This window comes from Sarcophilus harrisii, chromosome 3, assembly GCF_902635505.1.
Source record: "Sarcophilus harrisii chromosome 3, mSarHar1.11, whole genome shotgun sequence".
In the NCBI taxonomy this organism is placed as follows: Eukaryota; Metazoa; Chordata; class Mammalia; order Dasyuromorphia; family Dasyuridae; genus Sarcophilus; species Sarcophilus harrisii.
Window position 1 is genome coordinate 402,649,236 of NC_045428.1, and position 14,633 is coordinate 402,663,868.

General features: G+C 33.3%; 1 protein-coding gene across 1 annotated transcript in view; it reads right to left on the reverse strand.

Moving 5' to 3' along the window:
- ERICH2 (glutamate rich 2) overlaps positions 1–14,633 on the reverse strand; it is an 84,967-nt gene that overhangs the window by 28,427 nt on the left and 41,907 nt on the right. Inside the window, exons 5-6 of the mRNA XM_031960479.1 lie at positions 9,922–9,952; positions 9,668–9,716 (exon numbers count right to left, since the gene is read on the reverse strand). Coding sequence (XP_031816339.1) covers positions 9,668–9,716; positions 9,922–9,952 — 80 coding nt within the window. The remainder of the gene's footprint in view (positions 1–9,667; positions 9,717–9,921; positions 9,953–14,633) is intronic.

The following is a 14,633-nucleotide window of genomic DNA, read 5'->3' on the forward strand; positions in this document are numbered from 1 at the left end:
AAATGGATAATTTTTGACACACCTGTAATTGAATAAAAACCATTAGCTGTTTCTTCTCATAAGAAAGATGACCATAACTTATTTTCTGAATTTGTAAATAAATCTATTTTCACTACTCTTTGAGGAAATTTTCTTCCTAGATATAAAAGTAAATGACGATGAACAAAATATTTTGTGTTTCTTTTATAAGGGCTTACATAGGCAGTAGGTTTTTTTTTTTTTTTTAAGGATAGGAAACTACAGATACAGCATACTCAATATAATATTCTGATGGATTGATGATTTCACTCATATATTACCTTCTCCAGTAGTAAAGATTGAAACCCATCCAGTATCTACTTAGCCCACTCTTTTGTACATATTTCCGAAGTTCTCTAAGAAAGCTCCACTCAGTGCATCTCATGGCCTGCCTTCCTTGGGCTTGCTTCATATTCTAGGAATGAAGCTGTAGGCCCATGGGCTATTTACCAATTGTCCCTTCCTCTTGCGACATGAAGTGATTCACCCTGTTTTTTGGTCCCAGTTTTTTGGATTATATTTTTAAGACTATTTCTCTGTTATGACTCTGCAACAGTAAAGTGCTATAGCTTACTCATGCTTGTTTCATGGTCCTCTGAAACCAGAAAATTGAATTCTGAAGAGACTGTGGTACTCCATGGCCTGCTGCAATACAGTACCATACTGTATGTTTAAAAAACCCAAACATTTGGAAGGTCATGAAAAAACTTCAGTTTTCCCAAAGTAATCCAGCCAGTTCTCACATTCAATTCCAAGCCCAGTGCTCTATGTCTGGGCAGACTCTGCTCAAGATGCTTATTCTAAGGAGTGTGCTCTCTACAATCTGTCCATTAAACTGTAAATCACCATATAGGCAATAGCAAAAATTCTTTATCCCCTTGGATTTTTCTGGATGGCCATGTGATAGCCATGACTGACCATGGCTATCACTTTGGAGGCTCTGCAGGGTTTGGGGTTTGTTGGAATCAATACAATACAATCCACAAATATCCGTTTGGATAAAAAAACCATAAACCTCTTCTATTTGGACTCTGTGCTGGACAGCCACCATGACAGTCAAAAATAACTTTAGTGACCACAGCTGTTTTAAATATGTCACCTTGGGTATTAAGAATAGGAGGATCACAAAGTTTTAAAAATGTTATCTCTGATGTGACTAATCAAAGAGTCATGGATAATACTTGGAAAACATCTTGTTAGAAAAGACACTTTTAAGGTGGTGCTTTTCTTCACCAACTCAGAAATCTCCTTTAAATCAATAAATAAGAAATACAGTGAGATGTTATATTATCTTGGTAGCCAGATGGTGTAGAGAATAAGAGCCGAGTTCAAATGTAACTTTGGACATCATCTGTGCAACCCTTAGCTGGTCATTTAAACTATCTTTGGCTTAGTGTACATAGAACAAGATAATAACAGGCCTTACCTCACAGGCTTGTTGTGAGGATCAACTGAGAAAATGTAAAATCCTTAGCATTGTACCTGGAGCCTAGGATATAGGAGTCTAATAAATGTTTGTTTCTTCCACCCTTCCATTCTAATTTCTTTAGTCAACGGTATGAATGTAAAGAGTCTGTTGGAGAGTATCAATTATGAAAGTCTGCCTCTTTCCTTGTCTTATCTTTAAATAAGAATTACTTTGTTATGCATATAGATTAGGATTATAAAGATTTTGTAGCCATGGGAATAAGGGCAGTTATTAACATTTTTCTTGTCCATCTTTTTGGTTAATAATAAGGTTTGAAATTTTTTTCTAAATCCTTGGTGTTTATGTTACAATAGAACCAAACTAATTACTAAAGTCAAAAATCCAATTTCCATAACATTTTTGTCATTGTGACAGCATTTCCAGAAACTTTGGAAGTTCCACAGTTTTGGTACACTATCTACTACAGGTGGCATCCTTATTTAGAAGAGTTAAGTTGAAGTAAAGAAAATAAACGTATCAATCTTTTTTTAAAAAAATGATAGATTTTTATTTTAAAATATATGCAAAGATAGTTTTCAACATTCACCCTTGCAAAACTTTGTGTTCCAGATTTTTTTCTCTCCCTTCTCCCATCCCCTTCCCTAGACAGTAAATAATCCAATATATGTTAAACATGCAATTCCTTTAATCATATTTCCACATTTATCAGAACATATCAATCTTAAGCCAATATTCCTTCTACAAATTGTAAATCATTTCCTGCTATTGCTAGGACATACAGAATATCCTCCAAAGCCTTAGTGCAGTTTTAATCTTTAATAGCCTAAAATTGTACTAAGAGATTAGGGATGCCCTATACTTGTGGATGGAATTCAACAATGTTGGTATTGCTTGAAAATAATATAAAACATCTTATTTTAAAAATAAGCTCAAACAATAAATGCTTAATTTTTTTAGATCTTAGCTCTGAAAATATCTGATGACATTAATGGGTATAAAATCTGGTAAGAATGAGAGAAACCCATATAATGCATATTATTCAGAAAAGATAAGACATCTTGACTGGTAAAATAAACAGAATCAATTTCATAATGTCTTACATTAATCAAATCTCCTTTTCAAGATTAAAAACAAAGACAAATGCTACTTATATTTAATAGAAAAATACCATATAAATATTTTCAAAATTTCCAGAGCTCTGTGTCTTTACATTTGATACACAAATCTAAAGTGCTAACACTATTCAACTCAACCAATGACTTGAACTGAAAAACTTAGAAATAAGAGGTTCACTATAATAACCACATAGGTATCTCCATTTCTAATGGATATATTCCTAAAATAGAGCCTCTCTATCAACTTAAATATGTACAATTAAAGGTAAATTTGCAGATAAATGACATCATTTGTGCTGTCATTATGAAAGAAGTCATCCATGAAGAAACTGATATGACTAGAAGTTGGTTAACCACTCAAGTATTCAATTGCCATCACTGTCAACTTCCAACTATCTGGCAGAAAAGTGGGAATCAGGAAGAACCTGGAAGAACAGAAAAAAATCAACAGCAGCCACAAAATACAACTCATACAACTCACTGCCTCCCTTTTTATGTAGATGGAGTTTCCCTAGTAAGTCACTGCTCTTTAGGAATTTGGCTTTCCCTTTCCAAGAAACTCATTTTCCATCTTTTCAAGGTATGGCTTGTTTTTTCAGTTTGACATGGCAAAGTACAGCTGCTAAGTGAAAAAATTGCAAGGAGGGACAATGTCTACTTTAGTTTTCTTAAAGCCTCCTGTTCTTTCCAGTTTACAATTTTACTTCTAGTAAATTCTAAAAACCCTGAATTGACAGATTTCTAACAGTTTGATACTGCTCTTCCACTTTGTCCAGCTGCTTCAGATGAGTTCCCAAGCTTTTTGGTTCAATCTGAACCAAATATTTCATTTCTCTAGAATATGTAATTATCTCAAATAGAATAGAGTATTTAGTATTTGTTAGCTTAAGTGAAAATGAAATTTTAAAATAAAGGAAAACATCATCAGAGGTAAAACAGGAGGTAAATCCTCTCTTGGGAGAGAGCTAAAGAAGATGGGTTTGATTCTTCTTTCTAGCCTTTACTACACCCAAAAGTTTTAGAAAGGTATATAGTTACTTTCTAAGATATGTTAACCTTTATGGGGATAGCATATAGAAGAAAATGAGGGAAGTATTTTATTGAGTATCATTGAGAATAATGTCCTACTTTCATGCCCCACTGTGCAGTCAATTCTTGGTTTTTAATATGTTGGTCAATTGGCAAGTTCTGACAAATTCTAACCATTCTGTTCATTAGGACCGTTTAGGAGATAACCCAAACTTGTTATCTGATGACTAGACTAGTTGAACTGAGAGAATTTTATCAACTTGGCTGCAGAAACTCAAATGACTCACTACTGAGATAGAAAAGGATTACAATCTGAATTTGGGGAGGGAGGATCTGCCCTGACAAAATCATATTCTTGATATATTTAACTATGATGATTATTATAAACTACCAGGTCTGAAGAGAGACTAATTATTCAGCTTAAATTTATTAGCAAATGGTCATAATCTTGAAAAATATAAGAAGTTTTTTAAAAAATAATTTCATAGCTGTTTATATAAAAGAATATTAAGAAATATTTACAAATGAGTAAAGTGATGGAACATCTAAAAACAGTTATCCATTTTGTAACATTCATGATGATTAAGTTCTTCCAAAGTTTATCCAAAATAGAAAATGTAATCAGTTAAAACTTACTTTTCTGAGGATATTTTAGCTATACTTAAGAGAGGATTTTGTTGCTGCCATTTAAGGTTTGCTTGTCAGTTCCTGTCTGCCTCCCAAGAATACTTTACTTAAAATGTTTTCAGCAACAAAATGAAAAATGATTTGTCATTAATATGGGGATAAATTTGGCTATAAAACTATGGTTTTACAATTACCTGTATTAAATAATTCTCAATCTTCTGAGAGGCAGAATTTGATATTCATCAGCTCTGGCCAAATTAATTCCCTTTTCTATTCCATCTTAAATGGAACTGTAGGTTAACCCAAAGTCAATCAATTAGAACTCAAAGTAATAATCCAATCATGTTAATAAATAAGATAAATTGATATTTTTGTTGCTGCTATCAAAGTTCTAAACTGAAATCTGATTTGGAAATAGATTTAATATGACCTGGAAAAATGTTGTTACAACTCTCATTACTAGGCAGTACTTCTGCTTAATCTGAGCCTATTATTCTCACATGAAAAGAATTACATGGCAAGATATGAATAAAGATATACTGTGTAAAATTTCTGTAAAATTATCAAATTCATTAAAAAAATTCTCCCTCTCTGGAACAATAAAGTAAAAGAGGCTAGGAGTTACTTTATATATGGTCCAGTTTTAGATTGTCACTTAGACCAAACCATGAGACACTAAATATTAAAAAAATAAAATAAACCTCTAATAACCTACCTATTCAAGATAGATTGAAGATACTTATAAGGATTTGGGGAGAAGGAGGCGAGAGAGGGGTGGGATTGGCTGGGATTTTTTTTTTTTTTTAAAGATAATTAACATCTAAGTGAACAAAAGAAAAAGATCTTTATTGGTTAGCAGGAATTCATTACTCCATGACTTTCCTTGGGAATTACAAAACAGAGAAATATTTACTCTATTTTGATGGTTCTCATGATTGTCCTGACAGATGAAATAAACTAGAGTAGTGTTTTCACATAGAGTTCATGTAATTAGTTGTAGAGCAGCAATCTGGAATGATAAGTAGGAGAACTGCTTTGGAGTCTGAAAGATGGGGATTCAGTCTTGCCTTTAACACTTACTAGTTATCTGATCTGGACAAGTCCCTTAATGTCTCAGTGTCTTAGACAACTCTCTAAGATAATAAAAATCACAGAGTTCTATTAGTAGAGTGAATTTCCACAATGATGAAATAAATAAAATTATTTGTAATCAAGTAATTACTAATTATGGCATGCAGTTTTAATATGTAATTATTAATATCGGGAAAAATAACCATTTAACACAGAGTTTAGTCTCATATTTTTGAAATATTTAATAAACAAAATATTAGAAACAGTAAGGGCAGAAGGGCTAACACTTTCATTTTACATAATGATGGAACAGGTATAGACAGATTAACCAGTTTTGTTCAAGGTCACATATGTAGCTAATTAATAGCATTGTAAGGGCTAGACCCCATCTCCTAAATCTTACAAGCAGAACTAACACTGAGTTACCATGCTGTTTCCTCACATAGCAGCTCCTGAAATAACATATTCTAGTTCTAGGAATAATGTTACCTAGCTGAAGAATTCTGTTATATTACATATGTATTGTTGCGTTGTTTTAGTTGCCTAACTCCTTGTGACCCCATTTGGAGTTTTCTTGGCAAAGATACTGGAGTAATTTGATATTTCCTTCTCCAACTCGTTTTATAGATGAGGAAACTGAGGCAAACAGGGTTAAGTGACTTGGCCAGGATCAAATTTGAACTTCGGTCTTCTTGTCTCCAGGCCCAATGCTTATCTACTGCCCCAAATGCAGTTAGCCTTCAATAAATGGAAATGTGTGTTTCCCTCTACCTTTCCCAATAGCTGAATCGTATCCTAAGTCAGACTCACTTGTGCAGGTGAGCCTGTGGGACCATATATGGAATGCTCCTGAATGCAGTATGAGTCACTCTTGCAATAAGTGAGGGTTTGAGAACTGGATGTGCCCCAAGACACCACACTAAACTGACAAAGCTTAATGCTACTAGTGCCATATGGGAACATCACATCCTATGGGGAAGTTTACAATAATCACTTCCATTATGTGCTGGGAAGTGCGATAATCTCTTGCTCTTGGTTTCTATGAGAAACAAACAATTATTTTTCTTAGTAAAACCAACTACAGGACCACAGAAAAATGATCATTTTAGAGGGAACAATATTTGGAATTTATACGCCATTTTCATGTTTACACAGTATTTTCCATACATTTCCATAAAAGAGGTAGCCCAAGTAAGATTTTTTTTTTTTTTTTTTTTTACAGATGAGTATACTAAAATTCAGAGAGCTTAAATCTCTTGCCATTGGTCATAGAGCTGTCAGAGAATAAGAGCTGGGACCCAAATGCAAACTTCAAACTCCAAGTTCAGCATTCTTTCCATTGTATTTAGTTCTCAGAAGATTTTGAAAACATATTCCAATGCACAGGTCACCAATAACAAGTTAGTCTATTTCCACAGTTTTTAAATCTTGCAAATCAATTTGCAATGAAGAACTTAAGTTTTCCACAGAATAACATTTTATATAATCTTGCAAGTTGGGAAGCAGGACAATTATAATGGAATCAATGTTTTCTTTATCCACCTCCTCCTTGGCCCCTCAGTCAATTTGTTCCTTCTGACCTCCCTTCTCTCCTCCTACAAACCTGTCTTCTCTGAGTCTTCTTGGCAATGGATCTTCTTCCTGACTGCCCCTTTTTAGCTTCATTCTGTCATCCACATCATGTCCCTAAAATGGCTGGATACCCAAGGCTCTATCTTGGACTGTCTATTTCTCTATAGCCTGTCACTTGGTTTTTATGGATTTAATGATCATCTCTAAGCATGTAAACCCTAGTCTCTCTCGAGGCTCAATCATGCATCAACAACTTGCTTTGACTACTAAACGTCCTGTAGGCATCCAAAACAGTTCACTATCTTTCCCCCAAGTCTTTCCCACTTCCCAACTTGCCTATAATTGTTGACTACCATCCTCTCCTAGACATCTAAGCTCACAACCTTGATATCATCCTGAATCCTCACTCACACTCGACCCATGTACACCATCTACTGCCAAATCTTGCCAATATCTCTTCTATATAATAATGGCTTTTTTTCCTACTCATGTAACCAACCCCAGTACAGGTCCTGATTCCCTCTTGTCTGGAATACCACAATGGCTTCCTAATTAGTCTCCGTCTCAAATCTCCCCCCCCCCCCAATCTATTTTCCACACAATTGTCACATAATTTCCCTAAGGCTGTCATTCTCCTACTCAATAAACTCTGTGACCTCCTATTGCTTCTAAGACTAAATATAAACTATTTGGTTTTTAGAGTCCTTCAGAATTTAGTTCCAACCTAATTTTCCAATCTTGTCATATATTGATCTCCCTTCCCACATCCTTAAGGTCTAGCCAAAATTGGATTTTTTCCTCACTCATGACAATACTCCCATTTTCTACATTCATGATTTTGCTCCAACTGTATCCCCCAGATCTCATATGCACTCCCATCTCAAATGCACACATATATTCTGCCTCTTAAAATCTCTTATTACCTTCAAAATTCTGCTCAAACTTTAGCTAAAAAAGGCCACCTTTTTCACGAAGCTTTCTCTGATCCTCCTTGGTTCTTATATCCTATTTAATTTATTTTGTATTATATTTTGTATATATTTATTTATGAACATTTTTAGACCATATGTAGTTGATTGATAATATATAATTATTCTACTGAATATCTGATCTATGGTTGGGCACAGAAATTTGAATTATATATGGAATATCATGATTCATCAATAGTTCATAAAACCTATGCTATCATGCAAAATTATTGGTAATATATTTAATGACAAATGAAATTAGTTATCAGTCAACAAAAAAACAATTATTAAGTGATTGCTATGTTCCAGGCACTGTGCTAAGTGCTGGGATTACAAAGAAAGGCAAAAACAGTTCTTGCCCTCAAAAAGTTCAAATTTGCAGTAATTTGCAGTAAACAACACTTGGTGAGGACTAGAAAAGTATTTCTACAAAAGGTGTGATATGAGTTGAGTCTTAAAAGATGCCAGGGAAACAGAGACACAGAGACAGACAAAAACACAGACATACATAGAGAGACAGAGAAACAGAGGAGAGGGGGGAGAGGGAGGGAGGAAGGGAGGGAGGGAAGGTGACGGAGAGGGAGAGAGAGAGGAAGGAGGAAGGGAAGGAGAGGGAGAGGGAGGGGAGGGAGAGGGAAATGGATGGATATATGGGGGGAGAGTAAATATTCCAGGCACATCTGAGACATAGCTTTAGCACTGTGAGGAATTGAACATTAATTATAAAAAGTCAAAAGGTAAAATTTATTTATTTTTAAATAAGATCAGTCTGCATTTGGAAAATAAATAGTCAAGTGGTAGAACTTATTTTATTTTTTATTATTGGTTGAAATAAGAACAGACAGAATTCTACTGATAAAATAAATATCAATTAATCAGGAACAGAACTCTCTAAAATATATTGTACAATGAATAGATCATCATTTCCTTTGTATTTTTTCTTAAAAATCAAAATTGGCAGGAAGTGACAGCATTTTACTATATACATACATATGCTCTATACATGTATTTTGGTTTCCACCCCTATTTTGGTGGCTGAGTAAAGATGTATAATTTTAGCAAGTTGTTCTAATACAATAATTATTTTTAACATTGTCTCAGTTTGATTTTGACTAACATTTGGTGGTAATTTTTATTTTGTGAAGTAGGATCTTAGTAAATATAAAAGTAGGATCTTAGAAAATATAAAGTCCGTTTTATTTTAAACACCAAAGATTTTCTTACATGTACATCTTGAAAGAATTATGAGATATCAAAAGGGAATGGAGAATGAATAGCAAATGTTATTTTTTTGTTTTAAGTTAAATAAACATTAAAAAATCACATAATCAGTATTATAACATTTAGTAGGTTAAAACAAATATCTACTGTACATTTTTAAAAATCAACATCTACTTTTCATTTCTAATGTCTTTTAAATAACAATTGCACTAAGTGAAGTAAAAGCTAAAATGCTAATCCATGCATTTCCAGTCTTTCAAATTTAATTGAGTGAGAAATGATTGCATTATCTAGTTTTAATTGCTTAAGAGGCATGTAATAGATCAGCTGCACAACCAAAGACATCTTCTTACCGTGACATTGCTTCAATTGGTTCAATAACTATTTCTGAAAAACAAGTTAAATAGCCTCAGTGTCTTAAGTATTAGTTCCCTTCTTGTAAATTCTGATTTCCAAGTATTCTGGCCTTTATTTTCTGAAATAAAGACACTGAAATAAAGAATTGTATTACTAAAATTAGTTATGTAGACAGCCATTTTATCATATTTCTTCTTAGTAACTGTGATAAATTGATAGTTGTTACAAACATATTTCTGTGACAATAATGAATTATTTACCATTTGGATTGAGCACCTGCAATTTGCCATAGTGTCTATTCTTTGCTTCCTAAAACAGAAAAAGAAATAAGACATTTTCATCATTATTTCAGTTCAGGATATATGAAAATATTTATCCAGAACCATAAACTTTACATTTCTAACAAACTAAAATATCTTATTTTAATAAAATAAAAACCATGCATATGTTCACATTCATGACCAGATGACCAGGAAACAACTTTAAAGAATAGCCTAGAAAAGTTTACTCTTACCTTAGTAATGTCTGCTCTGTCTAAATTCCGCCTAGGAAATAAAATTTATTTTTTTAATAAAATATTTTTTAAAATATTCTATAATTTTCTAGTCATTAGAACATATTTAAAAAGAAAACAAAATTTTTTATCTAGGAAATAATGAGTATACCTTTTTTATAATAACTTTTATTAGTATTTCAAGGATGTGAGAAAAACTTCACATCCATTATCTCATATAACTCTCATCAAACAGTGGTGTAGGCCCTACAAGAATCATGAAACCCATTTTACAGATCACAGCATCATTGATTTAGAGGTAGAAGATATATGAAAAGTCAATTATGTAGTTTAACCCATGAGGAAAAAATTAAAATATCTTCTGCCTGTGGTCTGCCAGCTGATGCCTTCTTCTCTAAGTGCTGGCTCTTCTCCCTTCCCTTATTACTTTATATTTCTTTACATGTTGACATGCTATATTCTACCTTCTCCCCACTCATAGGATATAATCTCTTTTAAATCAGAGTCCAGAGATTTTTTCTTCTTTGTATGTTCCATATGCAATATAACACTTGGCATATAGTAATGACTTTGTAAATGTTTGGAATGATTTTAATTCATGGTTGGCACTCAATACTTCCAAAATATTTATATTCATTTTTGTCTGCCCAAGCTATATCCTTTGAAATTAAAAAAGTTGTAAAATACCTCGAGATAGGATAACCTTTTCAATAATAAGAAGAGAGCTCTGAAACTAAGCACTGACCAACGCCTAACACCCTCTACCAAGATAAGGTCAAAATAGGCTTATGATTTAGACATAAAGGATGATACTACAAATAAATAATTATATATATATGTATATATATATGTATGTATATATAGTATACATATATATCTAAAAGAAGGGATAGTCTACTTCTCAAATCTGTGGAGAAGGAAGAAGTTTATGGCTAAAGAAGAACTTGAGAACATTATGAAATGCAAAATGGTTAATTTTGATTACATGAAATCAAAAAGGTTTTCTACAAACAAAACTGATGCAGCCAAAATTAGAAGAGAACAGAAAACTCAGGAAAAATGCTTATGTAGAAGGGTTCTGATTAAGGCCTCATTCCTAAAATATAGAATCAATTCAACTGTTTAATAATACAAGCCATTCTCCTATTGCTAAATAATCAATGGATATGAACAGAAAATTTTCAAATGAAGAAATTAAAGTCATTTCCAGTCATATGAAAAAATGCTTTAAATCACTATTGATCAGAGAAATGAAAATTAAGACGACTCTGAGGTATTACTACATACCTCTCAAATTGGCTAAAGATAATGATAAATATTGGAGGGGATGTGGGAAAACAGGGATACTGATACATTGTTGGTGGAGTTGTGAATTAATTTTTGCTTTATAAAGTTTTGATGATGTGCTTTAAAAAATTATAACTTATTTTGAACTTAACATGAATTTTTTAAAAACAAAAATAATTATATCTAAAACTATGAATTTGTTACCCTTTAAAATATACACCAAGATAATAATATATGTAATATGATTATAGTTCTTAACATATTTAAGCTATTTCTTGTAATTATATACATATAAAAATATTTATCTTATTATTTATTTATTCTTTTATTTAATATATTCAATTTAACATGACAGAAACACAATTGACTCATTTTTTTTAATGTTTAATTGAGCTTCTTTTTTTCCTTTTTTTTTTTTAAATCATATTCATTACCCATTAAATTCTCCTAAACATAGTCAAGCAAAATAAATCATACTAGCTATGTCTGTAAATCTATGTCTCTCCATAAACTTCTCTATTATCCCTCTGCCAAGAAGTGGAAAGGATTCTTCCTCATCATCTTCTGAATTATGAGAAGATTTTTCATCAATTATAATTTTGTAATTTATCAAAGCTGTTTTCCTTTATATCACTTCAGTCATATAAACTGTGATCCTAATTTATTCACTTCACTCAGCATTGGTTTCTTAGATTACAATAAGTAGGGAAGAAATGTAGAAAGGCTAATCCCTATTTAGAATTTTCTTGGCAGAGACACAGGAGTGATTTGCCATTTCCTCCTTTAGCTCATTTTACAGATGAGGAAACTAAGGCAAATGGGGTTAAGTGCCTTGTGCAAGCTCACATAGCTATAAACACATAGTGTTTGAAGCCAGATTTGAATTTAGGAAGAGTCTTCTTGCCTTTGGGTACGGCACTGTATGCACTATACCTTATAGCTGCCTTGTTCCCTTGTTCCATAGCCATTGCTTACTACCGAGTTCAAGACCTCATCATTTGTGGCTTAGGTTAGGTTCCCATCTTGGCCCTTGACTTCTAATATTTAGTTGTTTCAATCCATTTTAAACACGAAGGCCAGGATTACCTTATTAAGCATAGATTTGATTTTGCTACATTTACATAAAAATCTTCAATGAATTCCCCACTGTCTGTAAGATCACAGTTCAAAGGCCTTAGCTTGCTAGTCAAGATCCTTTGTAATCTGCCCTAAATCCACCACATGGGATTGATGTGAACAAAATGCTTTGTTACATATTACCTTTTCTATATTATTTTCCACTACTCCCTCTTATGTACTCTATGTTCCAGCCAAACTAGACTACCTGTTCCCCATTCATGACTTTGTTCATCGTTATTCCCTATGAGAAGAACCTCCTTTCTCCCTATCCAATCCATACCTGTCTTTTTTTTTTTTTTTAAGTCTAGCTCCAAGGTCATCCACTCCAAGCAGCCTTTCCTGATGTGCTTGAAAGGAACCTCTCAGAACCCCAATGACAGTTTGCAAATTGTTTGTAGCATATATCATGATTTCTTTGCATCAGAGTTAGAATATCCCTTACAATTGTGTAGTACAATAGTGTAATCTCCCTTAGAATAGTGTAAGCCAGTGATTTCAAACTCAAATAGAAAAATGGGTATCACCAAAAGGATTACAACAGACCATATATTAATATGGCAGGAAAAAACACACATTAACATTATGTTCTACTATATTTTTATTTAGTTTGTTAAATATTTTCCAGTCACATTTTTATCTGGTTCTGTGGCCTCTCTTTTGTCAGAGGGATTACTTGATACCTCTGATGTAAACCAATTCAGTCAGGGATCATGTCCTGTTTATGTTTGTAGTTTTCACAGGAAGCGGTACATAAGAGGTGCTTGATAAATGTTTTTTAAATAAATTAAGTTCCAGAAAGAAAATCTGGGCATTGAAACAAGAGATAATATAGTCCTTGGATCATGTTTCATCACACAGATTCTCTTAGTGAAATTCAATTTGTTTTTAACAAAACTTTTTTTTTTCATTCTTTTAATTTTATTGCTTCCTTGTGTTTCATGGAGTCTTTAGCTTCTACTTGCCCAATTCTAAATGTTATAAAAGGAATAATTTTCTTCAGTGAGTTTTTGTATCATTTTTTTTTCAATTTGGTCAATTATGCTTTTTAAGCATTTATTTTTATCAGTGAAGTTTTACATCTCTTTTTCCATTATTTTCTCCAACTTTTTTTGTGTGTGCCTCTTTTAACAAGTGATTGTTTTCATAATTTTTTTGTACTGCTTTCTTTAAAAATCATTTTTAGCTCTTTTAGGAACTCTTTCTGGGCTTATGCCCAATTCACATTTTCCCCCCTTTGAAGTTTTGATTATAGCTGTTTTGACATGATATTCTTCTGAATTTGTGTCTTGATCTTTTGTATCATAACAGTAGCTTTTTATGATCAGATTCTTTCTTTGCTCATTTTTCCAGCCTATTTCCTGACTCTGAACTTTCTGTTCCAATTGGGCTCTGTTCACTTGGAGGAAATGAGGGAATGGGGGCTGGGGAAACTGTCCCAAGCTTCAAGCTTTTTTACGCTGTTGTTTTCAGAGTTATTTCTGAAGATTTAGAATTTTTTAGTGCTTCCCAAGTGCTGTGATCTGGGGGGAGGTGTGGTCACTGCTCTCCTGATCTGTGCTCTGGGCTTTACCCAGGAAGGGTTCCTGGTCCCTTGCACCTGCAAGTGCTCCTCTCCTCCCTTACCTGTAACCTGAAAGTGGGCATAAGCAATGGCGTTGCCAGACAGCATGTGATCCTGGGTCCAGGTCTAGCACAGAGGTAATCTCTTCCCAACACATTGCCAGATCTCCTTATCATCTCTTGCTTGAGAGCCCCTAAAGCTGCTGCTACATCTGTCACTATCCCCAAATTTCACCACTGATGTTACATCCAGGTGGGCTCTGGACCCATTCCCACCCCTTATCATGGATCTTTCCTTTCAACCTCCTAAATTGAATTGGGTTGGAAGGATGTCTCATCCTGACCTTTTGTTGGTTCTGCAACTCCAGAATTTAATTGGGGGCATTGTTTTAAAGTTGTTTGGAATATATTAGCTCCATCACCAGAAGTCCATAGCATATCCTTTATCTTCTATATGAAAACTACACTAGAACAATAATAATAAATGATCCCAAGTGTAAAAGAATATTCTCTGACATTATCTGAGATAACAGGGAGATGCTACAGCATCAACATATTAACCACCTCTGTAGAATCATTTCCCAAGCAACTTTTCTAAGCCTAAAAACACAATATTAGTAATTATTATAACAACATTTACATAGTACTTACTCTATATCAGATATTATGCTAAGTATTTTACAATTATTTCATTTGATCCTAACAATGATCCTGGGAATTAGGTGCTATTATTATTCCCATTTTAC